The 27,719-nt window shown below is 40.3% G+C and overlaps 1 protein-coding gene across 3 annotated transcripts in view; it reads left to right on the top strand.

The window, feature by feature from the left end:
• The window catches only part of cntn4 (contactin 4), a 318,997-nt gene that overhangs the window by 221,091 nt on the left and 70,187 nt on the right, over positions 1-27,719 (top strand). For all 3 annotated transcript variants that reach the window (XM_047347049.1, XM_047347050.1, XM_047347051.1), the window contains 2 exons: positions 1,271-1,400; positions 3,574-3,724. In XM_047347049.1, coding sequence (XP_047203005.1) covers positions 1,271-1,400; positions 3,574-3,724 — 281 coding nt within the window. The remainder of the gene's footprint in view (positions 1-1,270; positions 1,401-3,573; positions 3,725-27,719) is intronic.

Below are 27,719 nucleotides of genomic sequence, written 5' to 3' on the forward strand. Positions count from 1 at the left end.
TCTTGCCTTGATTAAATTATTTGCCCAGATCAAACAGATAAGACAATGGCAGCAAACTGTTATCTTTATGTGCAGTGAAGAATTTATATTAATTGAACTTGATTTTGTCACATTACATTGCTATTGGTATTATTACAAAGTGGAAGGGATTGGGATTTTATTTAGGACTACAGGAGTAAAGGAGGCTCAGCAGAATTGTGTGCCACACCTTTCTGTTTTTTATTTGCAAAGCATTGTGTAAACCATGCATTGTTTTCCTTTCACTTCACAGTTATAAACTACTTTGTGTTGGTCTATGACATTAAATATTAATAAGGCATACATACGTTTGCAGGACACATCATAAATACTGTCTTCATTCCGTAAGTTGCGTAGCAATAGCACATCAACAACATCACACAAACTTATCATAGATGAAGATTTACTCCCTTTGACCGGCATAGTGAAAAAAAATGGCTACAGTGACAAGTTTTGCACTACTTCTTCCTGCTCCATTGCTTCTGAGTCTGTGTTTCAGGTCCACTAAATGGCATCTACACTGCTGCTGGTATGGCAAATTTGTACAAAGATATTGGACAAAGCTGCAGTGTTTATACCACAGGATATAACACAAAAGATTAAAATGCGGCAACGTGGCATTGCTGGAAATTAGGCTACATTTGCTGTAGCATCACATACTTTAAAAGGCATAGCTACATGGTTTCTTCCTGACAGGCGAGGGTGTTGGAGATTGAAATGTTCAGCTGATCAAGTGAGCCAGCCCAGTTTTTGGTTCGTCGTGCTCTTCAGTGACTAAACACATTTTGATTTGATGGCTCAGTGTAAGCTTGATTTCCCTTGCAGGGGGACTAAATATGATAGTCCAAACAGATGAAGAGAAGCTACAAGCATTACCAGGTACACATCACTTAGTATGTAAAGGGCATACCTATGGGATCTGCAAAGCAATTTTCAGATGTTATGATTTTCCTTCCCCTCTTATCCCCTCCTTGTGCTGAAGGGGAAACAGGCCCTGTGGTGCAGTGGGGGGATATAAATAGGGCATGGTTTTATTTCTCTCTCATAAACATGTAGATTGATTAGGGTCATTTTCTGCTAGCCTGCCTCCATCCACTCAAGCCTTTCCCTCCATTAGTGATGAAAACCTAGATTTATTGCCACGTCTGTCACTTCTGCACTATAATTCACAGGCCTGCTGCGTGGCTGTTTTTATGTAGATGAGCACTGGGAGGAAAAGGCATATTAAAGGCACGTGTCTCTGTGTCCACAGGAGCGCTTACAGGTTGCCAATGGGATTCTGTCAATCAGTCGGCTAACCCTGTCTGACACCGGAATGTACCAGTGTGTGGCGGGGAATAAGCACGGAGAGGTCTACTCCAATGCAGAGCTCCGAGTCATAGGTAAGGTTCAGTGTGAACGTGTGGTTGTGCTCTATAAAGACACAAGCAACAACCTATTAATGGGTGCAAATGTGTGGGGGCCCTGGTATAGATGTGTAATAATCCTTAAAATATTTTCAGCTTTAATTTCAGCAGCTTAATCTCACAGCAGAAAATGTACAAAAAACAATCATCTTTAGTTTTATTACATTAAATCTATGGCAAAAAAATTCCCATGAAAAAATATTGATATAAAAAATGTTCAATCAACCAGTTAAAGTCTACGTTTTTTCATGTATTTTTAAAACAATTTAAACAATGCCGAAACTTCAAGTAAGATAAACAAACAATAAAAACAGAAGAAAATAGTTACATTTCTATTAAGGAATACATTCGGACACCACCTCATTTATTCCGTCCATTGCACATGATGAGATGCTAATTACTCTGCACCTTTAAGGAGGTTTGGCGTAGACATTTTTTTGGGTGTGCATATGAGGCCCTTATTAGGATGGGGTTTTTTCCAGCTTAGGGGTCTTGGACAGTTTGATGAGATCTCAAGAGAATTTGAAATCAGCCATTACACTGTCCGGAGAGTAGTCTACAGAAAGAGGACATTCAAAACAACTGCAAATGTCCCAGGCTTGGTATCTAAGGAAGTTCACAAACTTCTTTATAATGTCTTCTGGACAGATAAGTCTAAGCTAAATTATTTGGCAGACTAACAGAAGTTGGGCTGCCATACAATCCCCTGAGGGGTGGAAGTGTCATGGTGTTTGCCCTTGAAAATGTTGAATAACAGTGTTCTAATCATGTCCACCTGATGACATATGCTTGTGTGATATTTTAGAAATTTGTATAAATGTTCATATGTCCAAATATGTTAGAAAAACACAAACTGTTATAGGGTGTTTAATTTGTTCAAATAACTTAAAGTCCTCCAGAAACCATCTAGGAATAGCTGAAGAGAAGAGACCATAAGAGAGGAATCAGGACTAAGGCTGCAAATATTTATAACTAAAGCAACTGCAAGGTTCATCTTGAATATTTTGATACAATTTGACCCAGATTTTCCTAGCTTTTTTCTTTCTTTTTACCTTTAAAAGTTCCCACCACTTTTCAGGAGCATCATCTAAAATATATCTAGGGTAAGTGCATCATTGTACTGCACTTGGAATAAAATAGCCAACAAAAATCTGTGATTTAATGTATTGTGCATCTTTACCCATGACACTAGAAGACCTGAAGACAGAAATGGTCAAAGCTCAATCCTTGTAAAATGTTAGATCAGAACACTGAATTCTGTTTTCTAGTAAATCAAGGGTTGTCCAAAGTATCAACAACATTGATACTAACAATTTACCCATCTGTGATTTTATTCAAAACATTTATTTCTTGTAACGCGATTTCTTTAGCCACCGAATAAATGTGCTAAAATTAAAGGTGGGATTATTTTAGAATTTTGCAGTGTTAGCTCATGTCTAGAGCTTGCAACACATCTTTATCATTGGTGTTAATAAACTTTTCCTGATCTGTATCTATATTAAAGTTTGATTTGTCTTCCACCATGTACTCCGTGCTGTCAGATGACTCCCCTCTCTTTTCGGCCCCTAGTTGAATAGCATTCATTATAAGATGACTGTGTCAGACTGACAGTGATGTATACCAGGGCTGTTCTGCTGAGGAGTCTAGGCCCATCTGCCTTGTCTAGACTGTCAGTCTTCAATCTCAGCCTTTATTCTTCCTTTAAACTCCAACATATCACATTCGGATGATGTCGCTGATTAGGCTCAACATAGCCAAGTGTCAAGGTCAAACTTAAGGTGCAGATTAAAGAAACAAAGTGCTGGGTGGTATGAGACACCGGCACAGCTTCATGCTTTCTTTGTAGCCAAGAGAAATAAAAGGTGGTCGCATACCGTCTGACAGAGAATAATACTTATGAACTTATATCAAACTGCTGAACTCCGCATCAGATGTTTGATTACTAATTATGCAATCGCATCTCTTTGAATTATCCATGGTGGAAAATTCTGCTTCCTAATGAACTCATTTTGCAAAATGATGCAGAAAAAAACACACTGAGCTACATGTTTGTTAGGAGATAAATGGTCAGTGATAAATTCATACAAATGAAAGTCTTCACAAAGATGCTTTCACAAACAACGGTTGTAATTTGCTTCTCTTCTCTCAGCTGTTGCCCCGGATTTTTCTCACAATCAACTAAAGAGTCAGACGCTGGTGAAAGTAGGAGGAGACATCCTCATTGAGTGCAAGCCCATGATGTCTCCTTGGGGTGTGATCTCGTGGCGGAAGGGAAGTGAACCTCTCCATGGGAGCACCAGGTAAAACAACATTGATGCAGTTTGTTCTGCCTCTATCACTCAGCAGGAACTGCTGGAGTTCTCCCTCACATGTTCTCATTGCTCTTAGCAAGGTTGAGATTCTTAAAGTTCTCATCTGGCAAAAGAAGGCCTAAAGAAGGGAACATCTTTGCAGCTCTACTGAGGAACCACCGTTATAACGTTCTACTGTTTAGGTGGTCTGAACAGTACAGTATTGGCATTGTCAGTCTGTCCCCATCCAAAAACAGTATGAGTTACAGTCCTTGTAGGTATGTCGGGACCAGCTTTGCATATCTAGAGACTTACATTTTTGCCCATGACTCTTTGCAAAATAGCTCAAACTCAGTCAGATTGGATGGAGAGCATCTGTGTAGATACATTTTCAAGTCTTTTTTACAGATTCTTAGTTGGATATACAGGTCCTTCTCAAAATATTAGCATATTGTGATAAAGTTCATTATTTTCCATAATGTAATGATGAAAATTTAACATTCATATATTTTACATTCATTGCACACTAACTGAAATATTTCAGGTCTTTTATTGTCTTAATATGGATGATTTTGGCATACAGCTCATGAAAACCCAAAATTCCTATCTCACAAAATTAGCATATCATTAAAAGGGTCTCTAAACGAGCTATGAACCTAATCATCTGAATCAACGAGTTAACTCTAAACACCTGCAAAAGATTCCTAAGGCCTTTAAAACTCCCAGCCTGGTTCATCACTCCAAACACCAATCATGGGTAAGACTGCCGACCTGACTGCTGTCCAGAAGGCCACTATTGACACCCTCAAGCAAGAGGGTAAGACACAGAAAGAAATTTCTGAACGAATAGGCTGTTCCCAGAGTGCTGTATCAAGGCACCTCAGTGGGAAGTCTGTGGGAAGGAAAAAGTGTGGCAGAAAACGCTGCACAATGAGAAGAGGTGACCGGACCCTGAGGAAGATTGTGGAGAAGGGCCAATTCCAGACCTTGAGGGACCTGCGGAACCAGTGGACTGAGTCTGGAGTAGAAACATCCAGAGCCACCGTGCACAGGCGTGTGCAGGAAATGGGCTACAGGTGCCGCATTCCCCAGTCCTGGGCTACAGAGAAGCAGCACTGGACTGTTGCTCAGTGGTCCAAAGTACTTTTTTCGGATGAAAGCAAATTCTGCATGTCATTCGGAAATCAAGGTGCCAGAGTCTGGAGGAAGACTGGGGAGAAGGAAATGCCAAAATGCCAGAAGTCCAGTGTCAAGTACCCACAGTCAGTGATGGTCTGGGGTGCCGTGTCAGCTGCTGGTGTTGGTCCACTGTGTTTTATCAAGGGCAGGGTCAATGCAGCTAGCTATCAGGAGATTTTGGAGCACTTCATGCTTCCATCTGCTGAAAAGCTTTATGGAGATTAAGATTTCATTTTTCAGCACGACCTGGCACCTGCTCACAGTGCCAAAACCACTGGTAAATGGTTTATTGACCATGGTATCACTGTGCTCAATTGGCCTGCCAACTCTCCTGACCTGAACCCCATAGAGAATCTGTGGGATATTGTGAAGAGAACGTTGAGAGACTCAAGACCCAACACTCTGGATGAGCTAAAGGCCGCTATCGAAGCATCCTGGGCCTCCATAAGACCTCAGTGCCACAGGCTGATTGCCTCCATGCCACGCCGCATTGAAGCAGTCATTTCTGCCAAAGGATTCCCGACCAAGTATTGAGTGCATAACTGTACATGATTATTTGAAGGTTGACGTTTTTTGTATTAAAAACACTTTTCTTTTATTGGTCGGATGAAATATGCTAATTTTGTGAGATAGGAATTTTGGGTTTTCATGAGCTGTATGCCAAAATCATCCGTATTAAGACAATAAAAGACCTGAAATATTTCAGTTAGTGTGCAATGAATCTAAAATATATGAATGTTAAATTTTCATCATTACATTATAGAAAATAATGAACTTTATCACAATATGCTAATTTTTTGAGAAGGACCTGTAAATCTGGACTGGGCTATTCTAACCCCTCACAATGTTTTGATTGACACGATTCTATTGTACCTCTGGCTGTATGGTTTGGGTCTTTGTCCATCTTGAAGATAAAACTCTGCCAATGCCTTCAGTCTTTTGCAGCCTCTAACAGAGTTTCCTCCAAGAACTGCCCATCTTGCAGCTTTTACCAGTTTTCTCTGTACCTACTAAAGAAAAGCATTCTCACCAGCATTATGCTGAAACCGCCATGTTTTACTGTAAGGATGGTATTTTCAGGATGATGTGCAATGTTAGTTTTCATCCATACATAGTGTTTTTTATGAAGAAAAGTTAAATTTTCACATGAACAGAGCATCTTCTTCCAGTATGACTTATGGCAAAGTGCAAACAGGGCTTCTTATGGCTTTCTTTCAACTGTAACATTCATATTCCCACTCTTCCATAAAAGCCAGATTTGTGTAGTGCCCGGCTGATAGTTGTCTCGTCAGCAGATACCCATACTTAAGCTATAGATCTCTGCAGCTTCTCCATAGTTACCACAGGCCTCCTGACTGCTTCTCAGATTAATGCTGTCCATATCCAGCCTGTGAGTTAAGGTGGACAACCATCTCTTGGTAGGTTGACAGTTGTTCCATACTTTTACTATTTTAGGATAATAGATTGAACAGTGATGTGTGAGATGTTCAGATATCATTACCTTGCCCTGTCTGCAGTGTTCTTTGGTGTTCATGATGCCGTTTGTTCACTAGTTGCACTAAATTTCTTTTAGTGGTATCAGTGTGAAGAGGAGATAAATACAAATGCACTCCACAATGTAAACAATTTATTGTTTTCTCTACTATTTTACGGAGCTGGATCTCTTGGCTTGAAACCATACCAATGTGTGCTGTAGGTCAATACCTGAGAAGTATGGAAGAACTTTCTTCTACAAAAGTAAAGAGGCTATCGTTACCCAAACAAACAGAAATGTCTTCTCACCGGTGCCTGGAAATACTAGAAATAAAAACTATAGAACAGAAGGAGTGGAAAATGACACTTACGGTGGAGCTCAACATCAACTTGAAACAGGTGTGAATAAATTATTGGCAATGCAGTTGTCCATGGAGCAAATAGCTTGTGTAAAGGAAAGAGTATTTATGATATCCCCAAATAACTTTCTACAAACACTCCACAGAACACCAGACTATTGAAACAAGCTGTCACAAACTCACCTGTATCACTGCAAAGAAAAAGAGCTGATCGGGTAGGACCATAAAAACGTAATTTTCCTTCTCACTCTGGACCAGAAGAGAGCAGCAGGGTGGTTCAGTGGTTAATAGGTTGTCTAATAGCAAGAAAATTGCTGTTCTAATCTTGACTGGGGCTTTTTGTGTGTCGTTTGCTTGTTTTTCCCATGCCTGTATGGGTTTTCTCCGAGCTCTGGCTAAATGGATTAATGTTAGTTCGGACAGGGATCTGTTTGTCTCTGGGATGAGTCAGTGTCCTGTCCAGGGTGCACCCCGTCTCTTTTTCACCCCTTCAGGGTACACCCTGAACAGTGTTAGGCAGGTATAGAAAATAAATGGACATTTTCTAAAAAATAGTTACACGGTAACAGAGAAATTAATGTAATAATAATGATGTCAAAGTGAGGAATGGGCCCCTTGCCGGTATTAAGGTATACCTAAGTTTAAAAAAATTATGGTTTCTACAGCTTAAACTTCTTTTAATAAAATTGCAGGAGAAAGAGCTGGAGTGGCACCGTAGGTTATCACCTCACCCACTCGTTGCTGCCCACTGTTGATAAGCTGGCTTAAAATGTTGATCTAGGGGTTATTACGCACTTTATAAAAACTAAGAATCTTGCAGTTTGAGTTTTCTTAGGGATTTATTTAGATTGATAAAAGCACTGCACATCTGCAAACAGCAGACTGCAGGAAAGCATCATAACTGGGACATAAACACAGACTTTATACCTTTTGAGTAGGCAAGCTTTATATAAGATTTATACATCTTTGCCAAACCTTTCACACACATGAATACACAGTTGTTCTCAAATCACATGCTTTCTTTTCCTCATCCAACTAGAACCTCTCGATCTTCAGCCAGTCCTGGATCAGAGTGGCATTTTGGCTCCTAAACTCATCACAGTTTAAGCTGAAATGTCTGGCTTTATAGATAAGCATATGTTTCTGAGAGTACCCAACATAAACAGAAAACTTCTACAGGAATCATCTCATATCTGTTAAAATCCTGATTTTAATAATGTTAAAATCTGCTAAAAACTAATTTGCCTCCTTCAGTCTTCCCTGTGGTCACAAACAGCTTCCAGAAAAACAGACGAATTATGAGATTAAATCTTAAACTAATTATGATAAGCAAATTCAGTGAATGATAGGATAATAACAGTGTGTTGTGAGCAATTGAAAACTACTTCAAAATTTGCCAAAAGGTGCCAAAATCATAACAATAAATAGATGTTATAGATAATAATGTTACAAGTGCAATAATTAGGGTGTTATATTGTTTTCATAACAGTAGGAATAATTGTTGCTTTTCTGTGATAAATTAAACCAGTTACTTCTCTGTTCAAGTGTTCTGCATGAGAGTCTCACACACAGGTTGGATGTTTTAAGCCCTGTGGACATTTTTACACACAAACAGAAGGGAAGGAGTCTGAGACAAATGGATTACAGGACTCTACATTACCTTTGCAATAAACTGTCTTATGAGTTTTACTATATGCAAACCTTCTAGAGCTTAAAATTAGGATAGCCCAGTGATAGAGATATGAATTAGTTTGCTATATTGCTTTGATAAAGGTTTCCAAGCCATGATTTGAAGGTAAATTACAGATACAGTGTAGATATTATACATTCATAGTTCATTTTGAAATGATTTAGTGAAAAGTAAAACAAGATATATGATTAAATCAATACCAGGCTGAAATGGCAACACAGCCAGGAGAGCGGTAATTTTTTAATCTGTTTCATTGCTACAGAAAAGCTGTGCACCAGTGACCACTGAACTGTTGCTTTAAGAAATATTCTTCTTTAATAACAATAGTTTTGAAGTTGTAAAATAATACCTTTCCTGAATAGTCGTAAAACTGTGTTTTTTCAAGGCTTAATAGAAACCATACCATCACTCAATGAAATTCAGGGAAATTCTTCATTATGTCTCCATAGAGGAATTCCAAGGCACTTCTCAGATGAGGTAGCAGCCGGCTGAGAGGAAAAGAACAGCGTGAGATCTAACTGAGTAATGGATAATGGGATCCACTGTGTTTTATCAGCAGCTCTTTGGTGGGGGCCAAACAGACCAGCTGCTGAATAAATTCAAAGTGCTAATCAAGTAGTTTTCACCTCAGTGGGGATGGTAGAGGCTTCAGAAATCAAATGAGTCCACTCCTGACATGTTTCCAAGTTTCAGAGGAGCAGAGGGTGATCCTACTCTCTGACCTTGTTTGACCTCTGTGATAAGGTGTCTGCTTCATGTAATAAGCTTTGCATGTGTTGGAGTGTGTCTGTCTGGATGAAGTATGAAGTCTGGCCCTGAAGCGTCACTACTGGCAGGGGTCACCCAATGGGTGTCACCACCCGAGCATGACTCGCCTCTGACAGCAGGGCTGTGTGCTCAGTGTCTTGCCAGGCTTTGCATATATACAAAGCAGTGTTGTTGCTTGTCAAACAAAGTGGAGGGGAATTTGCATAGTGGTTTCGCTACTGGTGCCCTTCAATTGCCCTGTGCCACTTCAATCACAGTGCACTCAGACCTTTTTGGATCTGTTGATTTGACTTTATTGTTCAGAGTGATTTCAAGTGTCTGGGGTGGAACATTAAACAGCCATTGTGACAACGTGATTAACCAATCAGACTTGTTGGTAATGATGCTTTGTGAGGGTTTGTTTTCCTCAAATTTGTTTGCGTCCTGCATTTGTCCTTCTTCTACATAGTCTTGAAATGTCTCAGAATTTAATATTTTTATATTGCTGGATACTAGAAAAAGTATGGAAGAGTGTGGAAAAATATTTGTAATTTCATACCTTCTTCCCTGTCATATTGTTTTTACATAGCATCCATCCATCCATCATCCATCCATCCATCCATCCATCCATCCATCCACCCACCCACCCACCCATCCATCCATCCACCCACCCACCCATCCATCCATCCATCCACCCACCCACCGACCCATCCATCCATCCATCCTTTCAAATGTTTGATATATGAAGGTGTATAAACAGTATTTAAATTGTTTAAACCTTCCTGCCATTAGATGCCATTAATTGTCTATATTAGAAGCTTAGCTGACTCTGCAAGCATGAGAGAAGAGTCACTGTGAAACAATACTTTAAAGTGATATTTTAATATTAATTTTTTTTTAAAAAGACAAAATGATCAAGGAGTTTAGCATCATTCTTGACCCTCATAGATCTTCTCTTATCGCATCGATCTAGACGTTAGTTTGAAGTTCAGTAATTAGTGTGTTGCCCTAAATAAATGATCCCTGTCTCACCCTACCTGTTAGGCTGCTCCTAAATGTAAGACAGCATCACAGATTTAGAATTACAATTCAACACAATCTGTTCTGGTTTACATTAAAATATTTTTTATTTTATTTTATGATTCCAGATGCTATTGCCAGCCAGCAATTAGAAAAGCAGTTTATGTTGCTTGAAAACACATGTCAGCTCCTTTAAATGTGCTGATTGTGTCTCTCCTTGATTCTCTTCCCTATTATCTCCTTCTCCTCTTATCTGCGACATATGCACACACACCACGCTGTTGTGCACATCACAAGGAAAAGTTTTAGCATTTGCTGCGGTAATCATTGGTCCAATCGGTCCTTTTAAATGCACACCCAATAATAGCAGTCCTGGCTTTAAGCTCACTAGAGCATAAGTCATATCATGCTGTTTGAAATTGAGACATTATTTTTGCATTTTGCATTTCAGATAATGGATATGCTTTGCCAGTTTTCTTGTTTTTGAGTCATGGAGTAATTTTCTAAATGATGTGAGAAATGCTTGTTTATGTTGCAAAAGTGGTGGGTCCTCATGAGATTTAGCAGATCATGGAGCTCTAAGTTATCCATTTAGCTGTCAGTGTTTATGAGCTGGTTCTGCTAATTGAAGTTAGATTTAAATTATTTTAAATCCTTTTAAAGGTTTGTATGGCAGAAAAAAGAAATATTGTTACACCTAGGATGTTTGTAAGTGCTTTAGTGATCAAGCACTGTAAAAATAATTAGTCACATGACTTTATTATTTAAATACAAATTTATAACATTTGGTCACTACTTCAATATATTTGTTTGTTGGAAAATGTTAAATGACCCTGAGAGTTTTCCTTTTAAAAGGATTTCACATTGTTAAATGTGAAATGTTAAAAATACTGGAATGTGTCAAGACAGAAGTAGTCAAAGTAACATCAGTAAACCATTAGGTTTCCAGATGGGCACATTTCAAAGTAATTATATCTTCACTGTAACATCTTACATTTTGTTTCAACCTAAAATGTGAGTCCAAACTGAAAAAAACATAAATTATTTGGTGTTCTGATTAAACTGTCTAGTTGTGCAATCACTTATGTTACATTGGCTTATCTGGGTTCGATAGTAGATTGAACTCCAGCAAGTTGTTTAAACTGCTTACAGTGGTCCGATAGTCTAATTATGGAGCAACAGCCAAGGATTCGCAAAAGTCCAGATTAAACACTTCGTCATGAAGTGTTTAGTTACATGAAATGTTTTGAAAAAAAATTAGGGATGAACCAAGAAAATTGTGTATTTTGAATTTTGAACTGCTAATACCAATTTCTGTTTCAGGGGTTTAAAAAATAAATTGAAAAATATCTCTTTTTAAATCCTTCTTCTCATGAAATGTCATTTACTATTCAGATTTAAAGTAGAGGCAATGCCAAACTGCCTGTGTGTAAGAACACTTAATGTAAAATATTTTTTACTAATATTTTTTTAAGAGTAGTGAGTTTAGAATAAAGGAGTAGCATCTTATATTAAAACTTAGCGTGGCAGTCATTACTAAAGCAGCAGTGTGTATGTATTCGCAAGAGAACAGGACATTTTTAAAAATGACTTTTAAAAAATGCTTCTCAAAATCTGCCAAGACAAAATTAAACACTAAAACACAACTACTTTTCTGTACTCAGTTCACCCTGCCAAGTCTTGTTTTGTGGCATCTTGGATGAACTGCAGACATGTCTTCACGTGTTGTAGAAAATACTGTTTCCTTTTATACAACTCGTAATACCTCTTTCCTACCTTTCTACACACCTCAATAATGCTGAAAATAGCTGACCTAGAGTCTGTTTTACTCACGTCTAGATATGGGGCATTCACTGTTTTTGACCGGTCAATGCTCATCATGCTGTAAATCGTTTGATTCTGGTCACCAGCCAATTTCTCTGTACATTTCTAGAAAATAAACACAAGAAGAAAACTGCCTATGCTTATCTTAGATGCAGTTGTATGCCTAAGCAGCACAAAATTGATGCTTTTGTTGCAACATACAAACTTAACCAACATACAAGAGTTACCATCTTTAGCACTAATGCTAACTATGCTGTTGCATACAAGGCAAGGTGGCACAATCTACAATCCTTAATTCTTATTCTTAACAGCCCCACTCATAAAAGAAAACAGGTTTTTAACAGTATTTTGATCGAATTTACCTCCAGACTTTTACTAGGCCATCATCTAATTATTTCCATTGCTTTTTGAAACATTCAACAGTGCTTTGAACTCACAAACTGATATTCCCTTTCAGGACACTCAGAACAGAATTCAATGTTTTTTCAGTTGGGTCATCCAGGTCCTGAAGCAGTGACCGTCAAACCACCCTGTCTGTCTGTCAGTATAATGTTCTTTGTCAGAAATGCTGTGTTAGTTTTTATGCATAATATGACAGGACAGAGAAATCTAAAAAAATCCAGTTTTGTCTCGCTGTTCCAGGGTTTGACAAAACAATTTGTTAATAGAGATAAATAAAAAACTGTAATTAAAAGTGAAAACAATATCTAACTTGAACTGTATTGTAAATTTTTAAAACTAACTGAAATTATAGAGCTCATGGGTTTGAATCCTGGCCTGGGTTTTCTCTACATGAGGTCAGCATGTTTTCTCAGTGCATGCACTGATTCTCTAAACCGAAAACATGACATTAATCCGCCTCTCTAAATTATCCTTAGGAGTGAGTGTGTGTGTCCAAGGTTGTTTGTCCTATGTGTCTCTGTGTTGCCCTGTGGTGGTCTGATGACCTGTCCAGAGTTTACCAGGCTTGTTACCAGCTGAATGCTGGAGATAGGCACCGGGACTCCTGTAACCCTGCTAATATAAGCAAGTATAGAAAATGTTTGGATGAAATGGATGGCTCTCATTCTGGAGGCCAAAACACTTAAATATCATGACTTTGTTTCTTATCTGTTCTAAAATAAGTGATTATCTGATTCTAAAGGTCAGGCAGTGTTTGGCCTGGGTATGGCAAGTGAAACTGGACTCAACTTTACAAAAATGTGGTTAATCACTGTTAGTGAATGATTAATCAGGTCGTTGTGGACAAATACTTTTTTTGAATATAACCAGGTTTTTAATCCTAATAAATAATTTAATCATTTAATAACTATCTGTTGTATTTATTTATTTAAGTTTTTGGACAAAACAGCAACACAAAGGAAGAATTCTGCAAATACTTTTTTTACAACACTATAGGAAGCTGTAGTGCTATATGCTGATTGAGAAATTAATCAATATTCCTGAGAGAAAATAGCGGTAGGTTGTTTTTCCCTTTTGTTTCAGTAACACTGATTTTGATTACTTTGTTGACCTGCTTAGTACCTGTCACAGCTATGTTGGCAGCACAGGTCAATGCTATTTATTCAATAGTGTTTTTTTAAAGGTGAATCTGCCTCTACACCAAGCCTAGCACCCCCAAATAGGTTCATGAATCATGGGTTGATGCAACACAGATTGTCTGACTTCAGCGGTATACGTCACCAATCTGTTTTGCTGGTAACTCACAATTAAGTTTGGGAGATTCTTTCTCTCAGTCTCTCCCTATGTTTCATGCAGCTATTGGAAATGTAGTCCATAATACAGATGATTACACTGTTAGTGATGGAGTCAAATAAGCATTTTTCTTTGTATTCTGTATGTACAGTTAATTATTCTGTACATGGTGTGTCCAGCCCTGCTGTTTGTATGCATGAACAGTTAATGTGTGCATGCGTGTTTGAGCAGGTCTGCATGGGTACACCACTATGCAAAAAGGTGTAAAATCATTAGAGATAGCTGTGAACCCCTTTTGTTGAAGATTAATTGCCTTAATTGCGTTAGCACTCTAGAGTGGCTCCAGCAGAAAGGGAACCTGTGTCACCAGCTGGGTAATCCATCTTCATAGCAGCAGCCTCATTTTTTTTTTCTGCAGGACACCGGCAACGGGAGGGTATGTCTTATCTTCCTCAGACAACCCTGCAGGGACAAGGTTTAGATGACATCAGCTGGAACAAAGCAGCTGAGAGCACAGAGCAGGTCTTGCTGATCAGGATGTAAGTGGGCCGTGCCAGCTAAAGAGGCCAGCCTGCAAAGGACGTCATTTGAATATGTCACTACTGAGAAGAAATCAAGTGTGTTAAGTTGCTCACGGCAGACATGATTGTAGTGGAATTTTCTTATCAAAGTGGGAGAGAAATTTACTCATTAAAAGAGCAAAACTGGGCTTTGTCTTTATAAATTTTATTCAAAGGCATTCAGCGTTTGAAGACCCTGTCACTGAGCTTGGTAAGTGAAGCAGAGCCCCGATCAACATACACACAGTATTTAAAGAGTATGTGGGTGTTACCTCAACTTCAAAGAGTCTGTGTTTTATGGCCCTAGACCCTCCTCGGGTCGGGGGTAACAAAGTTATCTACGAGCAGACCATCTGCTCTTCCTGAGACATCACGCATGGGTTTTAACCATTAAACGTCTGATACTGGCTTTTACAGATTCCTCCTCTAACACAGATGTTCTGAGGAGAGAGGTAACCTAAAGGCCATACACTTTGGAACACCTTAGAGCACTTAATACAAGAATTTCCATTACATGTTCAACCAGCTGTTGTTTCACACACTGCTACAGAGTGTGCATTGCTGCTTCCTGTATTAAACACTGTCTTAGAAAAGACACGTGGAGTATTTATACCGACCGGCATTCAGGCAAATATTTGACTTGGATCTTTCAACCTGTTCATGTAGGTGTTCTCCTGCAGAGGGAGGCATTAAAGTTTCACACACCCAACCCTCAACATTTTAATGCTGCAGCAGGTGTTGGTATCTGCAAAGAGAATATTGCTTTTTTTGTACTTTAGCTTTGCTAAAGTTTTCATTAAACCTTTGGCACATTCGGTCTGGCTCTGAGAGTTTTGTCCATTCTTGGACAAAAATTATTCCTTTGTTGCTGTAACTGTATGTTGTTAATGTCCTGTAGGGAGGCTAACCCCATTGTCAAGTCTTTTGCAGCCTCTAAAAGCTTTTTTACCAGGATTCACCTGTATTTAGTTCCATCCATATTCCCATTAACAGCCTTCCTGTCCCTGCTGAAGAAAGGCATCCCTGCAGTATGATACTACCTACCACGTTTCACCATGGGGGTGGTGATTTCTCACAGTGATGTCCATGTGAGCTGTGGATCTCTGTAACTCTTCCAGACAATTCTGAGCCTCCTGCTGCTTCTCTGCTCTCCTTGCCCAGTCAACTTAGGTGACTTGTAAGGTTTTGTAGCATTCACTCCCCATACAATCTCCTGCCTTCTATAATTTTCCAAAGGAGTCAGTAGACAGTCATGTACATTCTTTTAATTGCATTGTCTAAAAAGCCACACACTTAAAATAAATGTGAGATATGGCAACATTATGCAACTACTTTATACTCAGATTCCATGTTCCCTCAGAGTCATGATTTATTTTCTGTGTAATGCTGCAGGAAAAAAGGTGTCCAGATTGGAGGAAACAGTTAAACACTATATGGGGCTAGATTTCTAGGGAAGCTGAATTTAGTCCTTTGTGTGTAGGATAATTACAATGATACTTGTAGATCAAAATGCACCTGGCAAACTAATGCCAAGTCATTCTGTACATCTGACATTAGCAGAGGGATTTCGGGTTGAATAAGTAAATCATGAATACTGTGTCTGACATCTGTGCAGATTTTTACAACGATGCAATTATTCATACAGTAAGACGTTTAGTGTCGGATTTCATGATTCCAAATTTACTATTAATGTTTAAGAAGTTTTATTATTGCCTTTAAAGAGCCCAGTCACTTCCACTCTATGTGCATTATAATCTGTGGTCCTGTGGTTTAAAGATGGCAGAGTCTTTGTGTATAACAGGGTGTCCTCCACCATTTAAAATCCATCATTCATTTTACTGTAGTAGTAAAGCATGTGCTGCCCTGACTTAATTTTATTTATAGTGTATTCGGACAGAAAATAAAAGAGAAAAAAAGATGTAAAATAGCACTGTCTGATCAAGCATGCAACCAATGTACAGAGGCCTTAGTCCTCGACCCAAATTGTAGCGGGATCGAATCATGGCTCATTGACGTTTAGCCTCCTGTATACCATTCCCAGGCTCTCTCTACCCTATTTCCTGTCAACTTACTTTTGAAAAAAAAAACTTGAAAAAATAAAGGCGGCTAGTGCCTAAAAAATACCGGTCCATATTGACTTTCTGACCAATTCTTTGGTCTAATGGTGAATGTTGAACATAGCTAGCACTAGCTTGTGCTATTTCGGCTAAGAAGATCAAACATGAACAAACTGGTTATTGGCACAACCTACTTACAAGCGTTGTTAAAAGTTGTTCTAGCAGCATAAAGCCAGCATTTGGGTTAAAGGAATAACCCGGCAGGTTTGTGTGTACAAATGTTCCCACAGAGAAGTCTCACACCAGTTTAATTGTTATCTTTGTAGTATGTGGCAAAAAAGAGAAAAGCCAAATTCAGTGCTACACTTATGAAGTATATATTTAATGTGCAGATCACATCTGAATCAGGTGTGTGATGGGATTTAACAGTTGGTTGTTCAGGCAGCACTGGGAATCTGTTCTTCAATTTCAGGAACCAGCATGTGTGTGAAAACAGTCATTATTCTGAGCTGTGTATCTTAATGCTCTCTAATTCCAAGTTGAGCATCCCCATATTACCTTCAGGTTATCTAAAATAAACCGTAACACATCTGAGCAGCTTTACACACAAATAGGGTGACATTTTGCAGTATTCATTGAAATCAAATCAAATTGGAAATTTGTGCCAAAAATGATAATTTGCCAATGTTATATTCAGATTTTTTTCTATTTATCTTGGTTTCATAAGTTTATTGGGAAAAAAAAGAGTTTAGATGTAGGCATTTATTTTTGTTTATGTCTGCAGTTAACTTTGGATAAATTGTTGACACACATTTTACAGAATAAACAACAGCACATTAACAGGTGTACATGACAAATCTGTGTATGAAGCTGTTCTTTGACTAATACAGGTCCTTCTCAAAATATTAGCATTTGTGATAAAGTTCATTATTTTCCATAATGTCATGATGAAAATTTAACATTCATATATTTTAGATTCATTGCACACTAACTGAAATATTTCAGGTCTTTTATTGTCTTAATACGGATGATTTTGGCATACAGCTCATGAAAACCCAAAATTCCTATCTCACAAAATTAGCATATTTCATCCAACCAATAAAAGAAAAGTGTTTTTAATACAAAAAACGTCAACCTTCAAATAATCATGTACAGTTATGCACTCAATACTTGGTCGGGAATCCTTTTGCAGAAATGACTGCTTCAATGCGGCGTGGCATGGAGGCAATCAGCCTGTGGCACTGCTGAGGTCTTATGGAGGCCCAGGATGCTTCGATAGCGGCCTTTAGCTCATCCAGAGTGTTGGGTCTTGAGTCTCTCAACGTTCTTTTACAATATCCCACAAATTCTCTATGGGGTTCAGGTCAGGAGAGTTGGCAGGCCAATTGAGCACAGTGATACCATGGTCAGTAAACCATTTACCAGTGGTTTTGGCACTGTGAGCAGGTGCCAGGTCGTGCTGAAAAATGAAATCTTCATCTCCATAAAGCTTTTCAGCAGATGGAAGCATGAAGTGCTCCAAAATCTCCTGATAGCTAGCTGCATTGACCCTGCCCTTGATAAAACACAGTGGACCAACACCAGCAGCTGACACGGCACCCCAGACCATCACTGACTGTGGGTACTTGACACTGGACTTCTGGCATTTTGGCATTTCCTTCTCCCCAGTCTTCCTCCAGACTCTGGCACCTTGATTTCCGAATGACATGCAGAATTTGCTTTCATCCGAAAAAAGTACTTTGGACCACTGAGCAACAGTCCAGTGCTGCTTCTCTGTAGCCCAGGACTGGGGAATGCGGCACCTGTAGCCCATTTCCTGCACACGCCTGTGCACGGTGGCTCTGGATGTTTCTACTCCAGACTCAGTCCACTGCTTCCGCAGGTCCCCCAAGGTCTGGAATCGGCCCTTCTCCACAATCTTCCTCAGGGTCCGGTCACCTCTTCTCATTGTGCAGCGTTTTCTGCCACACTTTTTCCTTCCCACAGAGGTGCCTTGATACAGCACTCTGGGAACAGCCTATTTGTTCAGAAATTTCTTTCTGTGTCTTACCCTCTTGCTTGAGGGTGTCAATAGTGGCCTTCTGGACAGCAGTCAGGTCGGCAGTCTTACCCGTGATTGGGGTTTGGAGTGATGAACCAGGCTGGGAGTTTTAAAGGCCTCAGGAATCTTTTGCAGGTGTTTAGAGTTAACTCGTTGATTCAGATGATTAGGTTCATAGCTCGTTTAGAGACCCTTTTAATGATATGCTAATTTTGTGAGATAGGAATTTTGGGTTTTCATGAGCTGTATGCCAAAATCATCCGTATTAAGACAATAAAAGACCTGAAATATTTCAGTTAGTGTGCAATGAATCTAAAATATATGAATGTTAAATTTTCATCATGACATATGGAAAATAATGAACTTTATCACAATATGCTAATTTTTTGAGAAGGACCTGTATTTTTGCCTGAAGCAGTTCAGAAATCCTCAGCTACATTTATTTGGGATCTGAGCTCATCTCTGTGGATGTAAATCTAACTGTACAATACAATTTCAGTGCTATTGAAAGCTAATGTAGGAAACCACAGAAGGGGCAATGGATTTGCACAATGTACAAGTACATCTAAAAAAATTAGAACATTGGACAAAAGTGTAATATTTTTTGCCAGTCATTTCAGAAAGTGAAACGGTTATTTTATAGAGATTCATTCAACATGAAGTAAAATATTTCAAGCTTTCATTTATTGTAATTTTAATAATTATGGCTTTCAGGTACAGAAAACCCAAAATTCAGTGTGTCGGAAAATTTGAATATCACAGATATATGAGACCAATCAAAACAGGATGTTTTAAGCACAAATGTCAGGCTACTGAAAAGTGTGCCCATTTATATGCACTCAATACTTGGTTGGGTCTCCTCTTGCCTGAATTAATGCAACAATGCGCTGTGGCACAGAGGCGATCAGCCTGTGGGTCTGTGTAGGTGTAATGGAAACCCAGATTGCTTTGATAGCTGCCTTCAGGTCATTTGTCTTGTTGGGTCTTGTGTCTCTCATCCTCCTGGTGTCTCTGATCTTCCTCTTGACAACAGCCCATAGATTTTCTATGGGGTTCAGGTCCAGGGGAGTTTGCTGGCCAATCACAGAAAGGAACATCATGGTCATTGAACCAACATTTGGTACCTTTGACAGTGTGGACAAGTGACCTGTTGGAAAACAAAATCAGTATCTCCATACAGCTTGTCAGCAGAGGGAAGTATCAAGTTCTCTAGAATTTCCTGGTAGATGGCTGCATTGACTGTGGACTTCAGAAAACACAGTGGACCAACACCAGCATTTGACATGGCACCCCAAACCATCACTGACTGTGGAAAATTCACACTGGACTTCAAGCAACATGGATTCTGTGCCTCTCCACTCTTCCTCCAAACTCTGGGACCTTTATTTCCAAATAAAATACAAAATTTATTTTCATCTGAAAACATGACTTTGGACCATTAAGCAACAGTCCCGTTCCTTTTCTCCTTAGCTCAGGTTAGATGATTCTGATTTTGTGTTTGTTTTAGGAGTGGCCTGACATGAGGAATGCGACATTCGTAGTCCATGTCTAGTGTTCGTCTGTGTGTGGTGGCTCTTGATGCACCGACTCTAGTCTCAATCCTATCCTTATGAAGCTCCCCCAAATTCTTAAATGCATTTTGATTGACAGTATTCTCAAGGCTGTGGTTGTCCCTGTTGTTGGTACACCTTTTCCTACCGCTCTTCTTCCTTCTACTAAATTTATTCTAAGATGCTTGGGTACAGAACTCTTTGAAAAACCAGCTTCTTCAACAATGACCTTCAGTGGCTTACCCTCCTTGTGAAGGGTGATGACTGTCTTCTGGACATCTGTGAAGTCAGCAGTCTTCCCCATGATCGTGTAGCCTAAGACCCATAGTGAGAGACAGTTTAAAGGCTCATAAACCCTTTGAAGCCGTTTGAGTTAATTAGCTGATTAGGGTGTGACACCATGAGAGTCCAATGATGAACTTTTTCACTGTATTCTACTTTTCTGAAACACTGAATTTTGGGTTTTCTTTACCTGTAAGTCATAATCATCAAAATAAAATAAAAAAACAAAGGCTTGGAATCTTGATCTTTAAAAGGTTTGCGTCTACAGATTCATCGTTGTCTTCCATTTATCTGGGACCGGGTCGCAGGGGCAGCAGATTCAGCAGAGACACCCAGACGTCCCTCTCCCCAGACACCTCTTCCAGCTCCTCCAGGTGGAGCCCAAGGCGTTCCCAGGCCAGTTGAGAGACATAGTCCCTCCAGCGTGTCCTGGGCCGTCCCCTGGGCCTCCTCCCGGTGAGACGTGCCTGGAATACCTCCCGAGGAAGGCGTCCAGGAGGCATCCGGTATAGATGCCCGAGCCACCTCAATTGGCTCCTCTCGATGTGGAGGAGCAGCGGCTCTACTCTGAGCCCCTCCCGGATGGTCGAGCTCCTCACCCTATCTCTAAGGGAGTGCCTGGCCACCCTATGGTGGAAGCTCATTTCAGCCGCTTGTATCCGGGATCTCATTCTTTCGGTCATGACCCAAAGTTCATAGCCATAGGTGAGGGTAGGAATGTAGACCGACTGGTAAATCGAGAGCTTCGCTTTTCGGCTCAGCTGTCTCTTCACCACAACGGACCGGCACAGTGCCCCCATTACTGCGGCAGCTGCACCGATCCGTCTGTCGATCTCCCGCTCCATTCTTCCCTCACTTGTGAACAAGACCCCGAGATACTTAAACTCCTCCACTTGAGGCAGGAACTCCCCTCCAACCTGAAGAGGACAAACCACCTTTTCCGGTCGAGAACCATGGCCTCGGACTTGGAGGAGCTGATCTTCATCCCAGCCGCTTCACACTTGGCTGCGAACCACCACAGCGCATGTTGTAGGTCTTGGCTAGAGGGGGCCAGCAGGACTACGTCATCTGCAAAAAGAAGAGATGAAATCCACTGGTCCCCAAACCAGACACCCTCCGGCCCTTGGCTGCGTCTAGAAATCCTGTCCATAAAAGTTATGAACAGGACCGGCGACAAAGGGCAGCCCTGCCGGAGTCCAACATGCACTGAGAACAGGTCCGACTTAGTGCCGGCTCCGCTCATACAGGGACCGGATGGCCCCTAATAAAGGGCCCCCAATTCCATACTCCTGGAGCAAGCACCCCCCACAGGGCATCACGAGGGACACAGTCAAATGCCTTCTCCAGGTCCACAAAACACATGTGAACCGGTTGGGCAAACTCCCATGAACCCTTGAGTACCCTGTAGAGGGTATAGAGCTGGTCCAGTGTTCCACGGCCGGGACGAAAACCACACTGCTCCTCCTGAAGCCGAGGTTTGACTATCGGCCGGACTCTCCTCTCCAATACACTGGCGTAGGCCTTACCAGAGAGTGTGATCCCCCTGTAGTTGGAACACACCCCCTGATCCCCCTTCTTATGAAGGGGGACCACCACCCCAGTCTGCCAGTCCAGAGGCACTGTCCCCGACTGCCACGCAATGTTGAAGAGGCGTGTCAACCATGACAGCCCCACGACATCCAGAGATTTGAGGTACTCAGGACGGATCTCATCTACCCCCGAAGCCTTGCCACCGCAGTGCTTTTTAACCACCTCAGTGACTTCAGCCTGGGTGATGAAGGAGTCCAACCCCGAGTCCCCAGCCTCGGTTTCCACCAGGGAATGCGTGATGGCAGGATTGAGGAGATCCTCAAAGTACTCCTTCCACCACCCGATAATGTCCTCAGTCGAGGTCAGCAGCCTCCCACCCTCACTATAAACAGTGTTGGCCCTCTCCCCGTGGGCCACTCCAGAGTAGAACCACTCTCAAGGAGATGGGTTCCAGAGCCCACGCTGTGCGTGGAGGCGAGCCCGACTATTTCTAGTCGATATCTCTCGACCTCCCGCACAAGCTCAGCTCCTTCCCCCCCAGCGAGGTGACATTCCACGTCCATAGAGCCAGCCTAAGCATCCGGGGATCGGGCCGCTGAGGTCTCCACCTTCGTCCGCCACCCAATCCTCTTTGCACCGGTCCCTCACGGTTCCCCCTGCAGGTGGTGGGCCCACTGGGGGATGGCCTCGCGTCTCTAGTTCGGGCTTTGCCTGGCCGGGTCCCATGAGGAGCAACCCGGCCACCAGGCGCTCTCCGGTGAGTCCTGACCCCAGGCCTGGCTCCAGGGTGGGACCCCGGCTCTGCCGTACCGGGCGACGTCACATGCCTCGATATTTTAGTCCTCATGAAGGATTCTTGAACCGCTCTTTGTCTGACCTGTCACCTACAACCTGTTTGCCATGGGAGACCTTACCAGGGGCATTTAGGCCCCAGACAACATAGCCTCTAGGATCATTTGCGTCTACAGAACCATATGCAAATCTGTTTGAGTCCGCAAAGCTGATCTACAAACGCTTAAACTAATCAGATTGCGTGTGTAAAATCAGCAGAACAGTGGGCACAAACCTTTTAGCGTGTTTGCCATCATGAACATGCAAAACATATGATAATGACACAACCTTATTTATAGGAAGGGATATGCAAATGTAATCCTTTACCACCCGCAATGTGATTTATCAAACCAGAAACGGTGTCAAGATTTTTGGATCGGACTAAAGTGCAGGCAAGAGCTCAGCAGGATCATCTTTGAAATTCAAAGATTTATTTACAAGTTCAAAAACGTAGCAAAATCACTGCAGGTTTCCCAAGACAAGGCGTGGCAAAAAACAAAGCATAATCATGGACAAGAACGAGGTCTGACGAACACAAGGAACCAGCACTGAACAAAGACACAAAACCAACTTATATACTGTGAGATAACAAAGGCAGATAATCAACGGAACAGGGAACAGGTGTGACGAGGAGGCAGGGAAGCAGAAGGAACAGATGAAACAAATACAAAGGCTGAGGATGGGCAAAGTAACTAATAAACAATAAACAGAAACACAGACCAAGCAAACCTATAGACAAAGATAAATAATCAAATGGGGAATAGGAAAACTAGAATAATCATGACTAAAGTAAACAGAGAAACTAGAGGGAACATAGAAACAACAATAACAATGTGAGAACAAACAAAGAACCCATAAAGAAAACCTGAATACAAAAGTAAACAAACCTAACCACACTGACTGAAATAACTGGAAAGGAAACAGAAAATAAACTAGTGAACAAGAAGAGTGCAAAGGAACAAATAAAACACAATAAACCACAAAGATACTAAAGAGAAATAAAACTAGAGAATCCAGGGAAAACCAAGAACTATAATAATTACAATAATAATAATAATAATAAACCATACAAAGTAATAAGAAAACAACCATAAAAGAACTTAAGTAGTAAACACTAGGAGGCGGAAGAGGGAGAAAAGAAAAACATGATACAAAAACCAAAATAGAAAAATCTAAGCAAAAGGTAAACAAACACCAAAGCCACAAACAGAGTCCAAAAATGTCACTCCGTGACAAACGGATTGCAGGTGCTGGTTTTGCACATAGGTTTAGCATGTCAGGTTCTATGGGACGCAAAAATGTCTGCTGTCACTGTGACCAGATGGAGGCATAGATAGACTGACGGATGAATGAGAGAGAGAATCGTCTGTACATGTGTCAACAGATTTGGATTGTCAAAAATAAAAATAATAAAAATAGAAGAGAATAATAATTCTATGTAGGATTATCTAAGGTCTGATTTGGAGCCAATCACAAATAGAAGCCATGACATATCTCCTATGATAAAACCCTTTGCAACACTTTTGTTCTTGCATCTGGATCACTGTCAGTGAGATCATCTGCTGCTGAAGCACAAACCTGATCATGCAGAGGTGTGCATATAACTGATCATCTGCCAGAGAATCACACACAGCCGGTGTAATTGCACATCATGTAAATGACCTACTGTGCTTTGATGTTGATAATATCATTAATAGGAAATAAATAAAGTCATTTAAGTCACCTCAAATCATTGGCAAACTGGATGCTAAAATCACTTTTTAGCTAGTAGAAAAATCACCATTTTAAGGCAGCTTTTCCATGTGGTGACAAAGACAGTGCATGCTTTAACATTGTCACAAAACTGAACACATTACTATATTGATAGTAACATTGTGTCATTGCAGAGCAATTGAAAATGGATCAGTTTGATTACGCTGTTTATATGCGAACCTATGCCAGGGGATGGTTTATACAGTGAAAAATGATTTTATGTCAGCAAAAGACAATTTAAACAATCAAACACGTTGTATGTCATTAAATATTGGCAAAACAAATTTAGCAAAATCATTGGAAAATAATTTCTTTTTGCGTATATAAATGTTCAATTTAAATTCTTTCCAAGACAGTGATGTGATGTTATGTTTTAAAATTAGCAAAGCTATAATATACAGATTGCCAACTCCTACAACAAATTATTGTTTATGTTGCTAATATTATGTTCAGGCTTAAATATTGTGGCTGTTTATGATGGACTTCCAACACTTCAAACATATACTTTCAAAAACAAAAAAGAACATGGTGAGTCTTCAAGAATTAAAAGATCAAGGGAGGCAAACCTTTAATAAATTAATTGACAGACATGTTTATCTTTTTTATTGTTTATATTGATTGGCCAATTTCTAAGTTGCAACTGTTGCGAGTCGAGCAACACAGTACAGACGTAGTACTGATAACCTGCCCTGTGTGTGCACCAATGGCGGAGGGTGCACACTACTATGGACACAGCTCTGCCCTCCAGCACAATAGCCTGTAATCCAATATTTTGACTAAAGGCTAAGCAGGATGTAGTCTTTGCCTTATAAAGCATCTGCTCGCAGAACAACTTCAAACTCAGCCTTCTGCATGCGCAATTATGCACTCAGAGGCACCCTGCGCAAATAAACAGGAGAAATAATTATGTCAGGGTAGAGGCTGCGATGACAAACCTGCTGCTGTGAATAGCTGTGAATGCCGTGAAAAGGTTAATAAACTGTAACAGTCCAGAAAAGCAGGAGTAGAATGGAATAGAAGAACACAAAATTCAGCAACTAGATAATTTATAATGATGCAGTCCAACAACCCCTGGATGTTTCAAGACCCACAGCTTTTGTTCACGTTTCCTCTAGTTCCACTGGGGGAAGTAGCAGCCAGCCAATAGCACACGTAATTTCCTCATTCAAATCGAGTAGTCTGCATAGCTTTTGCACCTGTTATCCATTGCATGAGCAATCTTTGTTTTTTTTTGTACAAAATGTAGGATCTTTAAAGATCAAGCCCTCTGTGTAATGATTATATATAATATATGAGTTTCACTTTCTGAGATGACTAGCAAAAAATATTGCACTTTTACACAATATTCAGATTTTTGAGATGTACCTTTAATCTCAAATCACTTTAGGTACATTTATTCAATGGGCAAAAAAAAACAAACAAACCAAAAAAAAAAACCTTAAAAATTGTTTTTAACAAAATCACTTATATAACTATTATTGGTATCCTAGAAAATTCTTTAGAATTCAGCTTTTTTTTATTTAATCTTAACATTGTTAATCTGATCAGTAAGAGCTCCTATATAATAATTCATGACCTTATGCTTCCCTGGGGTATACAGGTCCTTCTCAAAATATTAGCATATTGTGATAAAGTTCATTATTTTCCATAATGTAATAATGAAAATTTAACATTCATATATTTTAGATTCATTGCACACTGACTGAAATATTTCAGGTCTTTTATTGTCTTAATATGGATGATTTTGGCATACAGCTCATGAAAACTCAAAATTCCTATCTCACAAAATTAGCATATCATTAAAATGGTCTCTAAACGAGCTATGAACCTAATCATCTGAATCAACGAGTTAACTCTAAACACCTGCAAAAGATTCCTAAGGCCTTTAAAACTTCCAGCCTGGTTCATCACTCCAAACCCCAATCATGGGTAAGACTGCCGACCCGACTGCTGTCCAGAAGGCCACTATTGACACCCTCAAGCAAGAGGGTAAGACACAGAAAGAAATTTCTGAACGAATAGGCTGTTCCCAGAGTGCTGTATCAAGGCACCTCAGTGGGAAGTCTGTGGGAAGGAAAAAGTGTGGCAGAAAATGCTGCACAACGAGAAGAGGTGACCGGACCCTGAGGAAGATTGTGGAGAAGGGCCGATTCCAGACCTTGGGGGACCTGCGGAAGCAGTGGACTGACCTGAGCTACAGAGAAGCAGCACTGGACTGTTTTTCGGATGAAAGCAAATTCTGCATGTCATTCGGAAATCAAGGTGCCAGAGTCTGGAGGAAGACTGGGGAGAAGGAAATGCCAAAATGCCAGAAGTCCAGTGTCAAGTACTCACAGTCAGTGATGGTCTGGGGTGCTGTGTCAGCTGCTGGTGTTGGTCCACTGTGTTTTATCAAGGGCAGGGTCAATGCAGCTAGCTATCAGGAGATTGTGGAGCACTTCATGCTTCCATCTGCTGAAAAGCTTTATGGAGATGAAGATTTCATTTTTCGGCACGACCTGGCACCTGCTCACAGTGCCAAAACCACTGGTAAATGGTTTACTGACCATGGTATCACTGTGCTCAATTGGCCTGCCAACTCTCCTGACCTGAACCCCATAGAGAATCTGTGGGATATTGTGAAGAGAACGTTGAGAGACTCAAGACCCAACACTCTGGATGAGCTAAAGGCCGCTATCGAAGCATCCTGGGCCTCCATAAGACCTCAGCAGTGCCACAGGCTGATTGCCTCCATGCCACGCCGCATTGAAGCAGTCATTTCTGCAAAAGGATTCCCGACCAAGTATTGAGTGCATAACTGTACATGATTATTTGAAGGTTGACGTTTTTTGTATTAAAAACACTTTTTTTTTATTGGTCGGATGAAATATGCTAATTTTGTGAGATAGGAATTTTGGGTTTTCATGAGCTGTATGCCAAAATCATCTGTATTAAGACAATAAAAGACCTGAAATATTTCAGTTAGTGTGCAATGAATCTAAAATATATGAATGTTAAATTTTCATCATGACATTATGGAAAATAATGAACTTTATCACAATATGCTAATATTTTTAGAAGGACCTGTATATGGTGAGCTCACTGCAGCAAACTGGTTGTTTGGGATTGATGCCAGAAAATGTCATTTCCTGTCCTAACATCACAACTGTAAACCTGTTAGGTTGCTTAACTCTACTGGGACTAAAATGGATATGTTTGAAAACAAACACTCTAGGTGGGTGTTTGTTCCACAGGGAATGGTATCTCATGCCCATTCTTACATACACTAGTCACACAGTTAGGGATATTTGGTTTTTAAGTAGAAGCATGCAGTGGTGATTTTTATCATCTCAACCAATTTATTGAAACAAAAGCCAACAACAGTGGTGGGTATAACATAACAAAACATGTCTCAATAACATGTCATGTCCCCTT

The sequence above is a fragment of the Girardinichthys multiradiatus genome, chromosome 20 (assembly GCF_021462225.1).
Source record: "Girardinichthys multiradiatus isolate DD_20200921_A chromosome 20, DD_fGirMul_XY1, whole genome shotgun sequence".
Classification (NCBI taxonomy): domain Eukaryota; kingdom Metazoa; phylum Chordata; class Actinopteri; order Cyprinodontiformes; family Goodeidae; genus Girardinichthys; species Girardinichthys multiradiatus.